Here is a 22,308-nt window from a genome sequence, read left to right as displayed (position 1 = left end):
CGCTCTTCCAGAATATGGTACTTTCCCCCATCTAATGGTCTCTTCTGAGGCTCCGTGTACCCTAACTGTCTGTGTGACTAATCTGTCATTCCAAAGTTCCCATTTAATGCCGAGTGTGGGCAATGTCCGAGATGTAGAACATCACCAGTCCTTTCTTACAGCTGAGGAAGCAGAGGCTCGTTGAATTGTCTGAGGTCACACCGCTGGGAAGTAGGCAAAGCTGAGAGTTGAACGCAGGCCTCTTTGAAGAGAAGCTCAACCCATTACGCCACTTACTACTGTAAACAGAAACGCACCTTTTGGACCTGTGTCCCCAATCCCAAGTAGTGCTGAGTCCCTCACTAGGTAAAAGCCATCTCTTATATATGTCTGAGTTCCCAGAGCCTGACCGGGGTGCTGAAAGTCAAGGGGGATCCTTTAGCGTCCCTACCTGTAGAGAGGGGACCTTGCTGTCAACAGGTTTTCCCAGGGAAGCAGCAGTAAAGGAGGCCTCCAGCCAAGGCAGAAGGCGCGATTTGATTATTTCCACACCATCATAATGTCCACCTAAAAGAACCCATAAATCAGGTCAGGGAAAGAAATTCAGCGACACAGTGAGAGAGTACCAAGGACTGAAGCAAAAGAAGAGAGAGCCAGATGGGGAAACACAGGCCATTCTCACCTTCTTGGGCTGCCGTAGTGAGGATCCTAAAGAGCTGTCCTTGAACTTTGGAAATTTGTTCGATGAGCTCAAGGCAATGATTAAGATTTTGATCACATGTGTTTGTCTACAAAATCAAAACAGAAAATCAGTGCAATTCCTTTCCTCAGGGACCCATTGCAGGTTGACAGGGCCTGACTTTACCCAGGGGCCTCCTGGCTCTGGTATGCTCCCAGGTGCAGAGACTGCCCTGTGTTCACCAAAACATCATTCCCGTTCCTCCTGGACGTGCAGCTAGACCACTTCTCCCAGCTTCCCTAGCAGTTGGGCAGCCATGTAACAGAGTTCCAGTCAATGGGACAGGAAGTGCTATGTGCCACTTGCAGGTATGACCCAGAAGAAAACCCCTTGAGTGATTCTCTTCTCTCCTTCCCCATCTGGCAGCCAGATGCAGAGGACCCAGCAGAGGGCCCAGCAGAGGGCATAAAGGATAGTGGAGCTACAAGATTTGAAATTTGAAAGGCTACACATTGGACACTTGCAATGACTGTCACATCATCAAGAAAGTGTGTGTGTGTGTGTGTGTGTGTGTGTGTGTGTGTGTGTGTGTGAAGCCACTGAGATTTGGGTGTTATTTTAAGCAATACCCCTGACTTGCTACTCAATGGAACCCTGCAAAAACTCCTTTTATAAAGTGAATAGGCCTTTTGTAACCCAATACAAGCCACTGCTTCCTAATTTACCTGCTTTATTGGTTCGTGTCCTCTAAGTTCATTATGTACGTAAAGAACACTACTTGTTAATGGTAGGAAGGTACTGGGGGGTTGAGGATCCCATGGTGAATAAGACAAAAGACATGGCCCCGGCCTTATAGCACATGCAGACTGGTAAGGGAGACAGGGGTGGAGACAGTCCCATGCGGTGAAATATGTGTGCACAAGGTCCACTCCAGAGCCCATGGCCTTGGGAAGACTTCCGAGAGGAAGTGATATCTAGGCAAGGAGAAAGCAGGCAGATTTGGGGGGATGGGCAGTTCCAGGGGTTGCAAAACATCCACAGAACATGAAGAAAGCCAAGAGGTGGGCCTTTAGCTATTATTCTGCTTTTTTTCACCTCCTTGGTGAGATTTTACCATTTCCACACCAACCAAACCTCTAATGAAGTCTACCACTAAAGGAAGGAACACAACCACAAGCAACAAACAAATCATGTGGGTGCACAGACTGCTGTGTCCTCTCAAGCCGTGAATCCCAGGCAGGAAGCAGGGGGTGAGGAGGCTAGAAAGGAGAACAAAGAGGAAGAGTGACCTCCAGGCGAAAGGCTACAGGGCAAATACATGTGGGGGGGTGGACAGGGGGGTTCAGGCAGGAAGCAAGCTCCCTGTGGACACAGGCTATGCTGGCCTGGTTGCTGACGCACTCCCAGACTGTGTTCTGTAGTCTCTGTAGTCAGATCCAGACAGGCACATGATGGGAACATTCACACACTTTATGTTTATCGCATATCTCCTATGCGCCAGGCACTATTGATGCTTTACATAGATAAGCTCGGTGAAGCCCCACAGCAGTGCACTGGGAGGTGGGGGCATCATTGTTAACCCCCCATTTTCAGAGGACAAAACTGAGATGCCGAGAGGTTAAATAACTTGTCCAAGCTTACCTAGCCGGTAAAATGACAGAACTGAGATTGGAACCCATGCTCTTAAGATCGTGGTTAGAGCTGGGAGCAGAGGGAGGATGGGATCATGGGACAGGAGTGAATGGGGAGGGCCATCTGGAAAGGCACCCCCTGAAGGGGAGACACTGAGCAAAGTGGATAATACACTGAGACACTGAGCGAAGTATGAGAGAGAGACCGTGATGCACAGTGGGAACAGTCGGGGCAAAGGCCCTGTGGCAGGGGCAGAAGCAAGTTTAGTCACCTTGAGAACCATAAGTAAGTGTATGTGGCAGAAGCACAGAAGGTGAGAGAGGTTGGCAGGACAGATCCTGGAGGGCCTTGCAGGCCCGGGGAGGAATTTGGGGGGGATGGACTCGTGGTGCCCTCCGTGGAGCTTCTGGCTTACGTCCACGCCTGGTGGACAGCACCTGGTAACAAGCTCTGTTATGGCACCTACGTCTCATACAGCCATTTGTTTCTGTGTCTCATCCTTCTATCCCCCTCTCCTAAAAAGACCAGGAGCTCTTTTAAAAAGTTCCTTTGTCTTTCCTATGTTTATATCAGTTGCCACTGGTATGCATAACAAATTGAAGGGCCCAAAAATATTTGACAAATGAATGAATGATGAATAACTTAACAGTGTAACATTGATATCATCAGAACATTTGGAACCCCCAGCTGAACAGCTGTGCCCATCCCTCCTTTGCTGAAGCAGCAGCTCCTTGGCCTTGCTCTCCCACCTGCACTTACCATGGTGAACCTGTTACTCAAGAACAGCTTTGCCCTCTGGCTAGACCATGCCATAGGCTAAGTGGACAGGGAATGGGGCCTGGGGGTCCAGCAGACCTGAGTGATTATCTCTGCTCTACCACTTGCCACCCTCCTCTGCAATCCTACGCAGATTACTTGACCTTTCTGAGCCCATTTCCTCTCCAGGAAAATGGGGATCATGCCTTGCAGAGTGTTAGAGGAGAATTAAATCCAAGAATAGATATCTAGCACCTCAGAGAGAGAAGGCACTCAACAATTGGTACCTATGAGGTATTATGTGTTCTTGAGAGGAGCAATGGGTATAGGAATAAAGGCAGACCTTGGTTCAAATATGGTTTCCCACTTAGTTGCCATATTCTCTTAGAAAAGGTATTTTAAATAAGAGCCTCTGTTTACTCATATTCAGGAGGTGGTTGATCTCATGAGCCAACTTAGGTACAGAATAGAGGAGGGACAGAATAATTAGAAGCATTATTGTAGTATTATTACCATTTGCTTCTATGCCTTGCCCAGGGCCTGGTACAAAGGAAGTACCTAAAGGAATGTTTGTTAAGTGGGTTTGTACACACAATTTAAACAACAGAAGACAATACACAGTGTAAGACAGTTCCTGTTCCCGAGACCTGTTACAACATGCTGCAACTTCTAACACAAAGCATCACACAAGATGCTCAACTTGCAATGGAGTCATGTTCTTCTACCAAACAGTCACTCACACCAAATAAATCAAGCAAAGATATGACCTAATTATACTGTCTCCTAATTCCAAAGTTCCTTCATTCATAAATCATTGAGTTCCTACTATTTGTAAGGCCTTGGGCTGGTAGCTCAGGAAATAAAACTACATTGAAAAAATTAGTGGTGCCTGGGTGGCTCAGTTGGTTAAGCGTCTGCCTTTGGCTCAGGTCATGATCTCGGGGTCCTGGGATCCAGCACCACATCGGGCTCCCTGCTCAGCGGGGAGTCTTCTTCTCCCTCTCCCTCTGTACTCTCTCTCTTGCTCTCAAGTGAATAAAATCTTTTTTTAAAAAAAAGGAAGAAAAAATTAAAAGTTGCCTACTGTCAGTGAACTCACCAGCTGGGGAAGAGGGTTGGAAAATGGGAGACACACAGAGGATTAATAGTTACCTTAGAGTTTATTAAGTGCTCTCAGTGGGTAGTGAGCTGGGGAAGGAGCAAAGCAGTGAGCAGTGGAGGAGAGTGGCGATGTGATCCGATTTACTTTGCGTTTTATGAAAATCACTCTGGCAGAAGCCGACCACATAGGGTTCAGATAAGAGAGTGAGCCTGGTGGGAAGAAGGGTTGTTGTAACCGTCTGACTGAGAGATGCTGAAGGCTGTGGAGATGCCAAGGGTCCCCTGAAGGCCCTGTGCAGCCCTAAATCACATCTGTGTCAGCCACTGGTTCTAGCATTACCTGAGGAGGATGCCTGAAGGTTTGGAAACAGAAAACAGGTGTCAGAGGGATGGTGCTGTTTTCAGACAATGTAGGGGATCCGCAGGACCTTCAGATAGAGCTGTCTAGTAATAGTACCTAACAATTATCGAGCACTTAACTTTGTGCCAGCCAAACCCTGTGCCAAGAGCTTTAAATAGTTTCATTTAATCCTCAGAATAACCCTACCAACTGGATAACCACCCGTCATCCCTAATTCACCAATGAAGAAAACCAAGATCTTAAGCAAGTTGGAGAAAAGGTGATTGAGCCAGAAACTAAGCCTGTTCCTGCAGCTTTTGACATGGAGCCAGGCTCTCAACCATGGCCCTATCCCAAGAGCAGAAGGAGAAGACTCTGGATCTCAGCAGAGAGGTGGGGGCTGGGGGCGTGGCTCTGTCAGCCTTCAGCTGATGGAGAGTGCGGCAGCCATATGCACAGACGAGATCCCCAGGCTGGGAGACGGCAAAGGGCAGGGCAGAGGGCGGTTTTGCTATTTCAGAAGTGGGCTGAGGAAGAAGGGCCAGTAAATGAAAACAAAACAAGAGCAGTGAGAAATAAGAGCACAGCCAGGAAGGAAGGTAAAGAAGCAGGAAGCCAGAGAAGGAGATGGTTTATGCTCTGCTTCACTTATGCCTTTAGGCTCTCAGCACATGCTTATGGACAAGGCTACTGTGTGCTGCATGCTAGGGGTACCATGATGGGTAAGATACAGCTTCTTGCCCTCAAGGAATTTATAGTCCAAGATAAACATGCAAATAAATGCAAAACCAGAACGACTTGCTATAAGAAAAGTAGGTCTAGATCTCCCAGGTGAGGCTCAAAGGAGGAAATGGTGAGGAGCCAAGATTTAGGAAGGCCTTCACCTGAGGAGCTCTGTGATTCTAATTGCTCTAGTGTGGGGCCTGAGCACTGAAAATTGTTTTTAAGTTTTCTAAATGATTCTTATGTGCAACCAAAACTGAGAACCACAGCATTCGTGGGAAGTGAGATCAATTTAATGAATCTCAACCGGTACCCCCCCTTAAAAAAATTTAATGAAAGAGAAAAGGAGTGTATCACAATTACTAAAGATAAGAATTACTCAAGAAACCTTTGCTTCAGTAATATGTATAGAAGAATGTAGGTGTGCTATGTTGTGAAGTAAAATGCATAGATTTCTGTGGTGAGTTTTTAAAGCACTATCCTAGAGAACAGTGCTTTGTCCATGTTGAGAATCTCTGCTATGGGCAGTGAGAAGCCACAAAAACGATCTTGCAAATGGCTAAGTAAATATTGGCTTAGAGGTGGGCATGGAGGAAGGCAGGGAAATCAATAGGAATATGCCATGTTATAATTGTGGAACTTAAGTAAACTTCAAACTTATCCTTTTTTTTTTTTTTAGTTTTTATTTATTTATTTGACAGAGAGAGATACAGCGAGAGAGGGAACACAAGCAGGGGGAGTGGGAGAGGGAAAAGCAGGCTTCCTGCCGAGCAGGGAGCCTGATGCGGGGCTCAATCCCAGGATCCTGGAACCATGACCTGAGCCAAAGGCAGACGCTTAGCAACTGAGCCACCCAGGTGCCCCCAAACTTATTCTTATCCTTCATGCCGATAGGAAAGTGAGAGGTAACAGAAAGGAGTAGAATATTCAGGAATAGAACTACCGGCATTGTTAACAAAACGTGTCCTTTTATAGCCACCAATCCCTGTGCAACAGAGACAGGCTACTAGCCTCCTTTTGTAACCATGATGGTTATAAAAATACTGTGAGTTCGGTCCAAGGCAGAGTTCTCTGGACAGCATGAAGCTCCTATGCCTGTGAGTCTTGCAAGTATTTCTGCAACAACGTTCGCTTGGGATCTGCCCTAACTTACCCTAGATTTTCCCACACATGTAAGAAATGATAGGAGCTTGAATAAGAGCAATGGTAGCTAGAGGGGGAAAGTGGGTGGTATTTGACAGATATTTAAAGGTAGAATCCTGATGTGATGAACCCATTTGTGAGGCATGATGGAGACAGGGGGCAGCCCTTCACGTGGCTCAGTTTCCAAAATCAACCCTCTGTTCTACAGCATGGCTGACTTTGCCAGAACACCGCCACCTCCACAACAATGTTTTTAAAACCAAAATACTGAACTTTAGATTTCAGAAAAGTAGGCTTATATATACCCCAACATCTTACTTAGCAAAAGCTTCTATTTAGATCTCTCCACCGGATTTCAGCATCTTGACCTGAAGTTAATATTTCTATCAGGTTTCTTTCATTAATGATTTTTCCTTAAGTATTAAACAATGATGATGTTTCCATTAGCAAGTTTGTCTAAGATGAAACTAAGAAGGAAAATTTAAAAGTTGATAACCCCTCTGTTAAAGATAGAATAATCTGCCTTAACCACTTGTTAACTTCTTTCCTAGCCATGAATTTGTCATTAGTAGTTGTGGCAGAAACGGTAGCACTAATTAAATATTCCACGTGCTTTCCATGCCTCAGGCTCCTTTACAAGTAGATGGGAGCCACGTAACAATCCCTAGGGAAGATGAGTGAAAGTGCTGTGTATAATTTAAGTGCTCTCCCTCTCTTCCCCAGCGGACCTCTGAGGTCCCGTGATGAGATGACCATGCCACCAGGCGGGGGCCACCTGAACCTGAGCCAATGACGGAGAGAGTTGCCATCACTTTGCATGAATGAGAAATCTCTTCCGTGTAAGTTTGGAAAGTAAGATTTGGAGTTATATTCATTACTGCAGCTTAGTATACTGTAAGGAGATAAAGGGAAGAAAAAATGTTTTCTGTGAATTAACTAGACTGAACCCTCAGGAATGTGGAAGTGTATTGACTGTGGGGGAGAGAAAAGGCAGCCAACGAGTCTGTTTGAGGACACCATAGCAACCACAACAACCCTTTTGTACTGAGAATCAGGGACATTTTGTCATAGAGGCAACGTCTATTTCAACACGAAGATTATCCTAAAACAGAGGGATACCTCTTTGAGAGCTCCTTTTTATGTACCCATATTGAATATGCTCTTTTCACTTGTAAGGGCAGATTTCTATAACGTAAGAGGAGAGTAATGCAAGAGGAAGTGTTATGAGCTCTCCCTAGCATCCCCACTCACATATCAGCTAATCAAAAGTTTCCAGATCGTCATGTCCTGGGGTCTATAATGATACTTCAAGAAATGGAATCCTATCCTATCTTAGGGATGGGGTTATCAAGGGAATGGTAAGTTCTTACCATTTGCTCCTATAATTACATACAGTACATTTTAAAAAGTAATAAATCGCAAAGCATCTGACCAAAGGTAGCTCCCTAGTCCACAAGATTCTGGGTGGAAACAAAAGCATCTCAGGAGGAAGAGAGTTTCAGCCCAGAGCTGACCTTCTCCAGGTACTGCTAACATTGGAAGGAGGTTAATTTCTCATCTTAACATCTCTGTGAAGTAATTAGGTCATGAGACCTAATTCTGTTCTGCATAGGTGGTTATTTGACCCTTTTGCAGAGTTGACCGAGAGGACCACACAGATGGTTCATGATCAATTGGGGGCCTTTGGGGCAGCATACTCTTACCTGAAGGACCATTCTCAGAGTCTGACCTTGTTTACATGTCTCCTCATTGCGTGATGCTTTTAGTCCCACCCCCCATTGCCCCCTGGGGATAATACCCAAACTCCTTAACACACCACCCAAAGCTTCTACCCTCTGGCCCCAACCGCCCCACCTCCTCAGCCCCATCTCACTTCCTCTCCCTGCCTAGAACCATTCATAGGCCCCCAAATAGGCCAGCTTCTTCCTGCCTCCCCACTTTTTACACATGCTCTTTCCTCTACCCTTCGTCTGCATCTCTGACTGGAAGTTTATCATTAAGATGAAGCTGATATTTCTATTCCCAGCATCTAGCACAGTCATATCATAAACTCTGAAAAAATCTTTTGTTGAATGAGTAAGTTAATCAATAAAGGCACACTGCCCAAAGTGTAAATATAGAATGTCTAGGCCAAACCTTCACACATAGCAGAAGCTAAATAACGATTTATTGAGTGAATTATTAAGCTCTTAATAATTGGCTCAGTTCTTGGTTGAACAAGGAGAGATTTTCTATGGTTCTTTCACCAACAGTCTCAGTAACCACTGAGGAGGAAAAACAATTCTGAAAGTTAAAAGTTTGTACCAAGCTGTCCTTGAACAGCCAATGGAATCCAAGTTTTAAAGACCAAGTAATACAATAATTCAGCTTCTCTTTAATAACTAAAAGAAAGTGAATTGGCAATGTTTGCTGTTGTTTTTATTGTGTTTCTCTAGTGGGGTTTTGAAAAATATCCCTTCTTGGAATTGTTTTAAATAAATAAATCTTTAAAAAATTAAGCAAGTAGTGGTTTTGCATAGGGCCCATAAGATTGCTAGATGTCGTAAGATTAAAAGCGAGCCAACAAATAAAAACCAAAGGCTTTGGGGCAGAAAATTACATTTTTAAAAAATGTACTGTGTCTGACCACATACATAGGACCCAATGAAAAGAGTGGTGATGGACAGATTAAGGCAGAGGAAATGGGAATCCATATGAAGGAAATTATATGAAAGAAGAAAAATTAACTAGGATCTAACTGTTCATCCCAATAATGGCTAGTTTGAAGGAAAATGAAATTTTTGCATTGTGTTTTAGAACTAGTCTGTTCAAGTCATTGATCTTTTTCACTGAAAATAACTGTTTCCCAAGGGGAACTTTAATCCCATTCTTAATTCTAGAGTGGTATTTATGGCCTTTTATTTTGCTTGAGTTAATTAGAACTAAATCAATGTGGTCACAGTCAGCAAAATCAACTTTCCATAGCAAACATAATTAAAAGCTTTTAATGAACAAACCTCTACAACCAACATTTTAATAAATGTAGTTTGCTACAATGACTATTCTTCATCTTAAGGCCTCAAGGAAAAAGTCCTCAGAACTAGTAAAACGAACTTGCGGTATTACAGGGAAGCTCTTAGCCATTGACCAAAACCCACACTCTATGTGACAAGATACTGAATAAGTCTAGAGGTAACCTTAATTTTGGTAGGTGGTATATATTTTCTTATCCTCTCTCTTTAGCTACACACACACACACACCACACACACAAAAAACTATTAAAAACACTTGCATCCTCTCAATTGTGCCCCTACTTGGAAATCTTGGGTTTTTTATTCAATTTTAACAAAGGCTGAATTAAAGATACTTGGGGATCATCTTTAATTCTACACTGGATATGAGGTTTTAAGAAGACAAATGAGTCCAAGAACCCGGGTATCTAGGAGAATGGTGGTAGCATTCAATCAGTCAGTATTTATTGAGCAACTACTAGGAGGCAAGCATTATTCTAAGTGCTGGGAATACAGAGATGAGCAGAGAAAGGGAGAAATCTCTGCCCTCTGGAGCTTACATTTTAGTGGGAAGGAGAGAGGAAAGATTGACAATGAAAGAATAAGTAAAAATTAGAAGATGTAGCTATTACAGAAGAAACAAAGCAGAGAAGGGACACAGTGAGTGCCAGGGGCAGGGATAGGAAATGGCAATTGTAAACAGAATGGTCTCTCCTGGGAAGGTGACATTTAAGCAAAGACTTGAAGGAGGAGAGAAAGCAAAGATGTTGATATCTTACTGAAATATCCACAGGCAAAAGTTTTCCAGGCAGAGAGGAACAGGGAGTGCAAAATGCCCTGAAGCAGGAGACCAGCTGGTGTGCTCTAGACTCTTCTGCCCAATAGAGTAGCCACTAGCCATATGTGACAATTTGGATTTAAGTTAATTAAACTTTAAATAAATTTAATTTTTTTAAATTTAAATGAAATTTAAAATTCAGTTCCTCAGTTTGTACTTGCCACAATTCAAGTACCAAATAGCCACCATATTGGACAGTGCCTGTATAGAACATGTCCATTATAGAAAGTTCTATTGGAAAGCTTTGCTCTAGAAAGAACAACCAGACCAGTATTGCTGGAGTAGAGTGAAGAAGGGAGTAACAGATGAGGTCAGAGTTTAAAGGAGCACAGTTGTGTAGGACTTTGATGGCCATTGCAGGAACTTTGGCTTTTATTCTGAGTGGGACAGAAAGTCTGAGGATTTTATCAGAGAAGTAACTTGATCTGACTTGACATTTAGAAGAATCACTCTGAGATATTTTTACAATAATCTAGATGAACCATGATGGAAGGTGGACAAGGGTGATTACAGCAGAGGTGGTGAAAGGGTTCTGTGTGAATTTCGAAGTAGGTGTCAACAGATTAAGCTGGCAAAAATGTTGTGGGGTGTGTCATGATGAAGACAGTGAAGTCAAGAAAGAGGTCAGCTAAGATAGGTTTTAGACTGATTTGACTTTGAGATGACAATAGCACAACTGAAAATGTCTAATGGGTAATTGGAGAAGTGAGCTCAGATGAGAAGAGGCCCTGAATATGGATATGAGATTCATGGGCATATGTGTAAGAGAGAAGCAAGAATGGAGGCCCAAGAGAAGATTCCTAAAGTCTTAAGGAACTGCCATAGGAGGAAAGTGGGTAAGGCAAGGAGACCAATTTTTAGAGCCTTAGAAGAATGGAGGTGTCAACAGTCAAATGTAACAGAAACACTAGATAGTCCAAGAAAATGATTGCATGGGGAAATGGCCACAGATTTTTTGGAAGGGCATTGGTCTCCAAGAGTGCAGTCTCTATGAAGGTGGGGGGAGGAGCTTGGCATGGGGGAGAGAATCTAGAGTGAAATGATTTCAGTGACGGTAGAGGAGTGGGGGGGGACTACTGTTACTGAGAAAGGAGAGTGTAATAAATTTTGGCATTTCTCAGTACTTATGAATAGTTTCTAAAACAATCATTAAATTTGATCCAGTCAAATGTTAATGTCATTTGTGTTAAACATTGTCTTGTGGCAAACTGAATATACTTTCTATAAAAAAAAAAAACTTATTTATTTTTTTAAGTAATCTCTACAGCGAATGTGGGGCTCAAACTTACAACCCCGAGATGAAGAGTCCCACGCTCTACTAACTGAGCCAACCAGGCACCCCCAAACTAAATATACTTTTTAACATTCAGAGTTTATTCAGGCCAAGGGGTAATAATGAAAGAAAGGGCGGGGGGAGGAAGGAAGGAAGGAAGTGGGGAAGGGAAAAAGGAAGAAATAATATGCTATAAGAGGTAGTAAGAAGTAAATTTTGGGGCGCCTGGGTGGCTCAGTCGTTAGGCGTCTGCCTTCGGCTCGGGTCATGATCCCGGGGTGCTGGGATCGAGTCCCACATAGGGCTCCCTGCTTGGCAGGAGGCCTGCTTCTCCCTCTCCCACTCCCCCTGCTTGTGTTCCTGCTCTTGCTGTCTCTCTCTCTGTCAAATAAATAAATAAAAATTAAAAAAAAAAGAAGTAAATTTTAATTTTCCTGCAATCCGAATGGGAAAGGAATAGTCACAGTGTTCATTCTTTAAAAGTGGGCAAAGATGGTAAACACTGAACACTAGAAAGGGGGCAAGGAGAAAGCTGTAGGTGTAGTTTGAGCTCCCCTCCACCACAGGAGCCCTGGTCAAAGGGTGAACTGGAAAGCCCAGAGACTCAGACAGCATCCAGTTGCAATTTTCCTGGTAGGATTTCAGAAACGAGCTGATTTAAATTCAAAAAAGTTTGAGATCTGGTTGAGTGAGTCTGTCCTATTTAACAGATGAGGTACTGAGACCCAGAGAAGTGAAATAAATTGCCCCAGGTAATTCAGCTAGTACTATCTAGAGCCAGACCCAGGACTTCGTGTGGGGGAAGGGGGGACTCATTCCGGGTCCACAGATGCCCAGCTCTGTCTGCCTCACTGTCCCACTGTACGAGTGGGACCCTCCTATTTAAGACGGACAGATCAAACCCAGCAAATGCAACACTGAGTTGTACTTAATGTGCGGGGGAGGTTAACGCGAGCCGGAGTGGGGGTGGGGATTAATGAGACTTGAAGAGCTCTATGGGTTTGATGACAGAATATTGGCTTCCTACAAATGCCTTGTAACAGGCCTCCTGAAGTCTGCCTTGGTGTGAAATTGTGCCTTACTTGCCATGCTGACCAGCACACAAGTGAAACCCGCAACGTTGACAAGTGTCCATCTCACTGACATCTGGGTAATAACTCCCGGGAAGTATTTTTATAAAAATTCATTGTGATACAAGCCCTGAGTATCCTGAGACGTGATGAGAGGCAGGACCAAGGGTGTAGTTTTAAAAAAAAAAAAAAAATCGAGTTAGGGATAGGGAGGTGGATTGCTAACGAGGGGATGGAAGGGAAAGCAGCAGGCTGGACCCCTGGCGGACTTCTGGGCTTTCCCGTTGCTAGGGCCTCCAGCGTCCTTGGTTACCGCCGGACGGAAGGCGCTCTCTCTGCTCGGACTCCGAGTCTGCGCTCCGCGGGCCGCGCCACCCCAGCGCCCCCTGGCGCCGGGGGTGGGGGGCGGAAGGGCACCGGCCGACCCGTGCCCTTCCTCCCTCCCCCGCCATCGGGTGGGAGCCTGGGTCCCGGCGAGGAATCACGCCGGCCGGGGCTCTGATAAGCGACCACCCCGAGCCAGCCCTAAGAGCGCTCTGCCAGGAAGTAAAGCGAGGGCGAGCCCCGGACTCACGTTGTACTCCCTCAGCCAGCACTCTAGCTTGTCGTGCATCAGTCGTAAAGGTTCGCTCGAGACCAGTTTCCTCAGGTTTTCGGCCATCGCTCACTCTTCCACTCGGCCCCGCTCTGGGAGATGGAGACGTGGAGGGGACGAGGCGGTGGCCTCCGCAGGACCCTGGGGTGATGTGGCGGGAAGGGTGTTCTTTTCCTGCGGGGCTCAGAGCGCGGCTGGCGCTGCCATCCTCCCCCTCGGGCCAGACGGCGCAGGGTTCGGGAAGCCGGGGGGAGGTGCCCTGGGCCACAGCCGCCGCGCCTCAGCCGCCTCCCCCGCGGCCGCCGGGAGCCCCAGCCAGAAATACCCTGGCGATTATTAAACACATCTTGACGTGCGCGGGCGGCCGCTAGCGACGCGCACCGCGCGCGCCTTGGCAACGCCCGCCCCTGCGGCCGGCCGCGCCCGCTACTCCCACCCAGCGCCCACCCCGCCGCCCTCCCCACCGCCCCCCGGGCCTGGCACCCGCCCTGGCGCGCCCTGGAGCCGCTCCTGCTCCTGCTCCTGGGGCTCCTGCTGCTCCTGCTGCTCCTGCTGCTCCTGCTGGCCGAAGGCGAGGCCGCCCAAGGCCCCTGACACTCCGGATGGGGCCGGGAGCGGAGGGGCTGAGACTGCCGACGGCCGCCACTCCGTCCCTTGATGGAGCGAGACTCACCCTCAGTGCGGGATGCCGGGCATCCATCCCGAGGCCTCTAGCCTGAAAGAGCCAAGGTTGCTTCTCCGCTGACCGTTGGGTTAGGCAGGAGGTAAGCCCCTCCTTGGCGCCTTCCTTTATTCCCTAACTTCTCAGGCCTTCAGTGCTTCATTTGTAACACTTGGGATTCGGTGGGTGCCCAAGTCAGGAGATCGGAAGCTCCAGGACGTTCACAAACCAAAGTTAGTCCTCGGGCTTAGACAAGATGTGGTATGGTTTTAGAATCATTGAGCGCTCTAAAGTTTCAGTTAATTCTCATTCTCCGACTGAAACTTTGTGGAAGTTCAGACCCGGTTTGGCGCTCTTTCAAAAGGGTGCATTAAGCCACAGCGGTAGTTTAAACTGCTTAAGAAATGAAACAATTTCAACCATCATTAAGCACTTTAGAAGCCCTTATTTTATATGCATCAAATGATGAGCTGATTGCAAATCATTCTTATCTAGTCATTAAAACAGCAGGAGTGGAGCCCCGCCTCTCAGCGAGCTAGCTAGCTAGTTTAACTCAGTTCCATTTCTTTAGGTACTTGAAAATGTATGAACATTGCACATGTCCAAATATGGTAATATTCAAAATTATACCACCGCTTTTTTTTTTTTTCTTGTTTCTCTTAATTACAGTGGTTTTCTGTCCTCCAATAAAAATGAGAGGCTGCTTTCTGGAGCCTGGGTTGCTACTATCTTGTGTAGACTACAAAATAAGAACTATAGAAGTTCTCATCACAAGGGAAAAAATTTGTGACTATGTGTAGTGATGGATGCTAACGAGATTTATTGTGTTGGTCATTTCACAATATATGCAAATACTGAATCATTTCATTGTACACCTGAAACTAATATAATGTTATATGTCACTTGTATCTCAATAAAAACAAAAGGAACAATAAGGACCATAAGGGTACATAACCATTTTATCATAGTAGAGTAATAATTACTAAAGTAAAAGAAAAAACAAAAAAGCCCACTAAATATTCATTAGACACTTCCTTCCTTTAAAAAATATGTAAAGAGGGAGGAAGGGAATGGAGAAAAATCCCACAGATTTCTTAATTTGGAGCCAATAATTGCATATTTCAATAGGCAGTTGGAATCTTTGAGCAGTCCTCTTTACTTATTCATAAAAAACAAGTTGGAATATTTGCTTATGTTAGATTAGGAGTTAAATCCTCTTCCTTGCTGTGGGCTCTTTAACTGCTACTTCTTGGTTACACTATCTATAAACAAGGAACAACAGTTCTTACTTCACAGGATTATTATGAGACTAAATAAAAAAATTTGTGTGAAGTGTTTAACACAGTGCTTGGCACAGTGCTTCACAAATGCATGATCATTATTACTACAATGTAGATCACAGTACTACATTTACTAGAGATAACTAGGTTGGAAACAATCTAAATCTCCAACAATAAGGTGATGGTTGAGCAAATCCTTCAATGAAATGTTGTACAATAGAAATCTTGTTACTGAAGAATATTTATTATCTAGGAATTCTCACTGTATTAAGTGAAAAAGCAGGAACACTAAATTATCTATATTGTGTTATATTATACAATATGAACTCAAAGTGTGATTATATATTATTTTAATTTGCTCCTTTATACTTTTTTGATTTTCCGAATTTCTACCATGAACAGTGATTGCTTTTCTGAAAACTTATTCAGAATTAGAGTTACCCAAAGAATTTTACCACCTTCAGAAAAATGTTAGCCAAAATAACAATATTAAGCTGATTCAAAACAGAATGTGCTTTGACCAAATGTCCAAATTACTAATTTAATAGTCTTATAGTCTTAAGATAGAATGGATCTTTGAAATCACTTTAGAATTTGCTACCTGATATTGTTTATCTCTATATATGCTCTAGCCCCACAGCCGGATTCAAGACCCTTATTGCCTGCAGTGTTTTGGGTACCTCTTGTTTTCCCCAGAACTCCTGAGCATGCGCTGTGTGTAGCAGGAACCACACGTTTATCAATAACAAAGCAGCGTAGTCATCAATGACTCAATATTTATTCATTATTTACTCCCCACTACTTCCAAAAGAGGATCTGAGATAACTTACAGTAAGAGACTTGTAGAAAATATCATTGTTAGATTAGAAATACTTTTTTAGTGGAAAAAGCAAATATGCCCCCAATTTAAGCCTATGTATGAAGATTGAGCTTCATTTAACATTTAATCTATACCTTGTGGAAGCCAACACAGAAAGGAAAATGACTTTCATGATTATTATTATTATTTGAGTTTAGAAGTATACATTCCACTTCTTTGAATGGAACATCTTTTCCTGGTACCAATTACAAAATATGCTTATGCTTTTCCAAAGAGCCTAGAACAACACAGATGATGGTGTCTTTAATACCTCCCCCACTTTTTTTAGAAAATATAGAAACAATCTTGACATGATTGTTTCTTGCGGTCACCTTTGATCAATGCCAAGGGGGTAACACTAGAACTCATGTCATCAAAGAGAGGGCCAAGCAACTGACATGCCATTTCTTAGCTCTCTGGTGATGTTACCTGATACAAGCTTAGAACTTCCATACCTGTAGGAAGAAGCGGACATCCTCGTAAGTGCCCTTCATAATGATCCCCTCCACAGAGCTTTTGATGAGTGCTGGATAGCAATCAATTTAAGAGAGAGCTGGAGCCTGGAGTGCAAATAGTCTGTGTTGCTGATGAAAGAAGAATCCATATGCTTCATATTACAAGCGTGCAGCCAACAAGGTTGAGATTCTATTTTTAAAGCCTACGTTTTTATACATACGGAAGAAAACATCAGATTAGTAAATGCTCTATTTGGACAGCATTTTAATTTTGTCTCAATTTGATTATTTTAGGATATTATCACTAGGCAATTATTTGGAAAGAAAAGATAAAATCAAATTTTTCTTGCATGGTACACTATCAGGCATGTTGAAGAAGTTGAAAGAACAATAAACTTGGATCATGATGGACACTCTATCTTACCCTCTGCCAATCAGTGGCTTCTGGTGACTTTACATAAGTTTTTAATCACCCTGAGCTTCAATTTTTTCCACCTACATAATGAAAAGCATAGACTAGATCAGCTCTAAGATCTCTTGCAGTTCTGACATTCTTTAATGCTGGTTGTTCTGTTTGTTTCTTTTTAACATACTGGTTATGGTTCAGATTGAGCAAATCTTGCCCTTTATTTCAATTTATTTCTCAACCATCACCTTATTTTCAATTTTTGGTTCACAGTTCAGCTTGCATCGAGTCTTGATTCTGAGACCATTAGTCAATCACCAAAAGTAGAGCATTTTTCTTGAGTACAATTTATTCTGCAGGCTTGCTGGAATAACTAATACACCTAACCTCCAGGACATAAGCAAGGGGTTTCTCTGTAGTTGCACTTTTAATAAATTTAAGCCCAACTGAAATTGACAAAATCTTCCTAACTCCTCCCGCCCCCCTGGCTCTCAGAGCTCATCCCTGCTCTTCTTTATGCTTTCTCTCTTTCACTTTTGGACACATTCATATTGTTGCAGTTATCACACTATATTAAACTTATTTGTCTGCCTCCTGTGAGCTTGTGAGCTTCTTGAAGAAAGGGAGAGAGGTTTATTTAGCTTTCCTCAGCATAGCAGCTGACTCATTCTAGGCCCTCTATAAAAGCTTGTTGAACTTGGGGTGTCTGGGAGGCTCGGTCTGTTAAACATCTGCCTTTGGCTCAGGTCCTGATCCCAGGGTCCTGGGAATCGAGTCCTGCATCAGGCTCCCTGCTCTGTCAAATAAATAAAATCTTTAAAAAAAAAAAAAAAAGTTTGCTGAGCCAAATTGTTAATAAAAAGTGAAAGAAAGAAAAAAGGAAAGAAGGAAGGGAGGGAGGAGACGATTGGCTGCTTTATATCTGATGTCATAATCCTGTTGAGGCAAAAGAAAGCAAAGTTTTAATAGCCAGTTGGTGGTTCTTATGGCGTCATAATTCTACCACCCAGCCAGGAGCCACTTGTTCTAGAGAAGTGTCACGTGACAAACGTCTGGATGGAATAGGAAAAGTGCTTAATTTTAGAGTCCTTAACTCTAAATTTTACCTGTATTGGTCAACTGGGGAGATTTTTAGTTGGGGATTTTAAGAAGCCAACAAAAGATTCACTGAACCCACTCACTGTAGTGAGAGGTGTGTTTGTACGGAGTTCCATGCTGCACTAAACATAAATACATACAACAAACTGCAAGGATATACAGTGGAATCCTCATCATCATTTTCAGTTCTTCCTCACTAAGGACAGTTGCCCACCCTTAGCCAGTATGGCTGAAAAGAATATTCTGTTCAGCTGTGGCCTGGATGCTTTTACAGGCGCCCCTGATCCTCTTCTGTGAGCTGTGCTATTCTCGTCCCACAGCTGTCTGTGTTAGGACCTTCTTTAGGGTAGGGCCTAGTGCCATCTGAAGAAAATCTTTTAACCTTTTCTCACCCACTTGCATGAAGCTTCCTTTAAATCCAGTTTTCATTGGTAGTCTTGCTGAGGTGCTTTGTCTCCATTCACAGGTAGCAAAACACACATTTGTCCATGTACTTCATGTTCTCTAGTCTAAGGGCTCCCTATACTCATTTTATCAGCTTCATTAGGTCCTTTTTATTCTCAGCTACATTGCAGGTAAGGAAAATATTTTAAAAGACAAAAAAAAACAAAAACAAAAACCCACTGCCCATTGGAGAAAGAACCAATTGGTTGGGATCTGAGCTGAAGGCAGGCTCCCCCACCACAGAGAAAGCAGGGATCCTGTTTCCTGTGTCGTGCCAATAAGCATTTCCTGCTCACAGCAACAGTTCAGAATGTTTCTGTAAAATTATTTCATGCCTCTTCTTGGTTACGCGACACAAACAAGAGGAAAATTTTAATCTATCACAACTGTATCACCTTAGCACCTAAATAAACTATAGAGCTTTTGTAGCAAACACAGATTAGAAGGGGGGAGCCAATTTAGTGTGATTTTTGAGAGCCATAGATAACCCTCCTATCACAACACAGGTTTTCATTACCATTGTGATGGAATATTGAGGCATGCTTGCCCTCAATGTTTTCAGTTCCGCTAGCTAAATGCAATGGCAAATACTTGGCTCTGAAAATGGCCATCGAAGGGTGCTCTTAGGATACATTAAGGTGTTGCAAATGTATATTGGGTGTGATCTACACCATAAGATGTCCTTAAACATCCCAGGAGAGGACCTGGGACACACGAGGGCAGTCCCTAAAATAAAGGATGTTGAAATAGGTTTTTTCATCACATTTGATAAACATTGACTGAATTTCTAGGTGACAGAAACATCTGCCCTAATCATAAGGCAGGATTAGACTTGGTCTCTGCTCCCTAGCATCTCACAATCTATTCAGAAGAGAGATATGTAACCATAGATCAATGTGACAAGTTACAATAGTAAATATAAAATTCTATGGAAATACTGACTGATCCTTCCCTTACTTCCTCATCCAGCTCCCTGAAGAAAGGACCAAAGGAAGTTGTAGAAGAGAGTGACATTTAGAGCCAGATCTGAAAGGATGGAGAGGAGTTTCACCAGGAAGAGAAGAGATGATGGAACAAAATGGACAGTAGCAAAGAGGCATGAAATTGCATGGACAGGCAGAGAATGATGAATGCTAGTCCAGGGTGACTGTAGGGTATTCAGGGAATCAGAGACAAGACTGTGAAGATAGTCCTGGGTTCAACTGTGATAAGTCTTGTATATCAGGCTAAAGAAGTTGATCATGATTTTGTAGGCGGTGGGGAAGCAGCAAAGAGCTGTAAACAGAAAAATGATATGTTTGAGTCTCTTTTTTATATCATATTGATGCTCCGAGAGGTGAAATTTGGAGCAGTGATGGACCCAGAAAGAATGCATACGAGACACAAATTTGAGAGTTAATGAGGTTCTTCTCTGGAGTAATGCATGAGTGAGCATTACAGTGGACATCTGTCAGAGACACTTAGATGTCGGTAATATTTTTTACCCAACAGAAGAAAATTAATCCAATATTCATTCATCAGTTATTTTTTTTTAAAGATTTTTATTTATTTATTTATTTGAGAGAGAGAGAATGAGAGAGAGCAAGCACATGAGAGGGGGGAGGGTCAGAGGGAGAAGTGGGGAGCCCGATGCGGGACTCGATCCAGGGACTCCAGGATCATGACCTGAGCCGAAGGCAGTCGCTTAATCAACTGAGCCACCCAGGTGCCCCATTCATCAGTTATTAAGTACCTATTATTTACTTGGTTCCCAGTACTTTCAGGAGCACAGAAGTTGTAACACATTCCCCCTGCTTTGTAATGAACTTACAGTCTACTCTGGAGCAAACTATACGTGCATGAAAAGTAAAATAACACAAGATAGTGTATTATTAAGTATCAAAAGGTCATCATAGCAAATCAGTGCAATAGCAATTACTGGGGGCCACAGAAATCAGAAATTTGTGATGAGGAAAAAAAATTAAGAAGGGCTTCCCAGAAGAAATATCCCTTGAGCTGAGTTTTGGTGGACAAGGAGGAGAATTGCCAGATAAAATAGAGAAATAGCCACATCTGCAAAAGCACAGAGACATTAAGAACTTGATGCATTCAGGCAAACAGATGGGAACTGCAAATACCACACATGGTAGTATAGGATGGAGTGTAGGATGAGTTTGTAGAAGGGGCAGGGAATGAGGCTAAAAAAGAGGTAGACAGGGACCAGAAAGTACAGAACTTTATGTGCTAATATAAAGAATTCTCATTGTGAAAGTTATTGGAGGATTTTCAAGTTCAGGATGAAGAGTGTCACGATTGGGTTTGTATTTTTAGAAAGATCACACTACAAAGAGTATAGAATGACTTTGAAGGTTTCTGACTGGATGGTGGTGTCATACATTAAGGGAACACCCAAAGAGCAGATTGGGGAGGAAAGATTTTTTTTTTTTTTTAAGATTTTATTTGTTTATTTGAGAGAGAATGAGATAGAGAGAGAGCATGAGAGGGGGGAGGGTCAGAGGGAGAAGCAGACTCCCCACTGAGCAGGGAGCCCATCTTTCAGGTGACATCGGACAAGTAAACAAGATAAAATACAACGCAACATGATGTACTACAAAAGACAGAGCAGAGTTAAGGGATAGACCAGCTAAAAACTGCCTGTGGGAGCCTGGGAAGGCTTTAGAGAGAATGTGACATTTGGATGGATTTTAGGAGGATGAATAGAGTGCTTGCCAGAGAGAAAAAGAGAAGCTCTTTCCAAGCAAAGGAAAAAGAGGCAAAGCATAGGAAGTAAGGACCAGAACTAGAGACAGGAACTGAGGATCAGTCAAAAGCCCAGTTATCTGAGTTGATAAATGGAACCAGAGCCATTAACAGACTTACTGCTGACTCCAACACTTTGGGCTACAATTTGCAGTTGTCCTGGTTAAGATGCAGGTTTGTCCTAGAGATCCTAGCAGCACTGAGCATAGAGATGTGAGTCAGTGGTTCTAGCATTTGGGAAAGAAGATTAAATATAGAGATTGATGACCAGTGAGCTACTGACATTAGCCAAAATCCAGAGAGAAGGGGAAAGTTTATGAGGGATTTCTTATGCAACAGATCATCTAATTTCAACTTCACAGCAATGTTCTGATGGAAAGCAGGCAGAGCCATGAAATAACAGCCCCAGTCATCAAAAAAAAGCAAAACTGACCTGGTTCCTAGAGAAAGAAAGCTTTTGCCAGCTGGTCTCTTTGCGGTTTCCTGCTGACTTAGGTAGCGCTGGGGCCCAAAGGTGCTTTCTAGAAGTGGTTTCAGCTACCTGAGGAACAGTTCTTACACCTCAGTTTCACTGCCCTGAAAACAAAAACCGAAAAACTACAAAGAGCGTTGGATTCTATTGACAACAAGGAACAAGGAATGTGTATTCAAGTTACTTGTACATTTGGGCGGCACATTCCCGGTGTGCAGTGAGTATCTGTTAGGTTGGGTTCCCCACGACGTATATCGACAACACTGTCTCCAATACTAAATGGAAAACCCACCCCCAATACCACAGAAGAAAGCATCAGACTTCACAGGCCCTCCAAAGTCAAGAAGCATCCCTAAAGCACTTTTACGTCCTCCTTGAGGCCTCTCAGTTTCCCAGATTTTAGCAGGCTAACTGGCAACGTGTTAACTTCCACGCACACTGTCACCACCCCTGTCCCTAAGTGCTCTCCAAAGCGCCCCTTGCCACCCTGGCCAGGGAGACCCCGGCCCATGATGCAAGGAGGACGTCACAGCTCGGGACCGCACCAGCCCTCCGTGATGGGAACGGAGGGCGAAGGGAGAGGCGTCGCCCTCTTCTGAAGCGCCCTTTCGGGAGAATCCAGAGGCGGCCGGAGCTCGCGTGGACACCGGCGCGCGGCAAGGCGCGCCCCGAGGCCACAGCGCTGGACGCAGGGGCGGCGAACCCCCCGCCCCCGCGCACACGGAACCTCCCTTCCCCCGGGCGGGGCTGCGGGGCGGGAGGGGCGATGGGGGG

At 43.9% G+C, this 22,308-nt stretch overlaps 1 protein-coding gene across 8 annotated transcripts in view; it reads right to left on the bottom strand.

Moving 5' to 3' along the window:
- SPATA18 (spermatogenesis associated 18) overlaps nt 1–22,173 on the bottom strand; it is a 46,646-nt gene extending 24,473 nt beyond the window's left edge. For 4 of the 8 annotated variants that reach the window (XR_006791827.3, XM_064584470.1, XM_064584475.1 and 1 more), the window contains exons 1-5: nt 21,496–22,173; nt 16,376–16,504; nt 13,100–14,027; nt 662–767; nt 431–546 (exon numbers count right to left, since the gene is read on the bottom strand). Coding sequence is in view for 7 of the 8 variants with exons in the window: in XM_064584470.1 (XP_064440540.1) it covers nt 431–546; nt 662–767; nt 13,100–13,186 (309 nt within the window). In the remaining variant the exon portion in view is untranslated. Of the gene's footprint in view, nt 1–430; nt 547–661; nt 768–13,099; nt 14,541–16,375; nt 16,579–21,495 lie in introns of those variants that run through there. The other 4 variants (XM_064584473.1, XM_064584472.1, XM_064584471.1 and 1 more) reach the window with 4 other exon arrangements.
- Nucleotides 22,174–22,308: the final 135 nt, after the last annotated feature.

The sequence above is a fragment of the Mirounga angustirostris genome, unplaced genomic scaffold, assembly GCF_029215605.1.
Source record: "Mirounga angustirostris isolate CCGP_5_RB_7025 unplaced genomic scaffold, mMirAng1.0.hap1 SCAF_2, whole genome shotgun sequence".
NCBI lineage: Eukaryota > Metazoa > Chordata > Mammalia > Carnivora > Phocidae > Mirounga > Mirounga angustirostris.
Note: the sequence above shows the minus strand (reverse complement) of the source record. Positions and strands in the feature narration are given on the sequence as shown.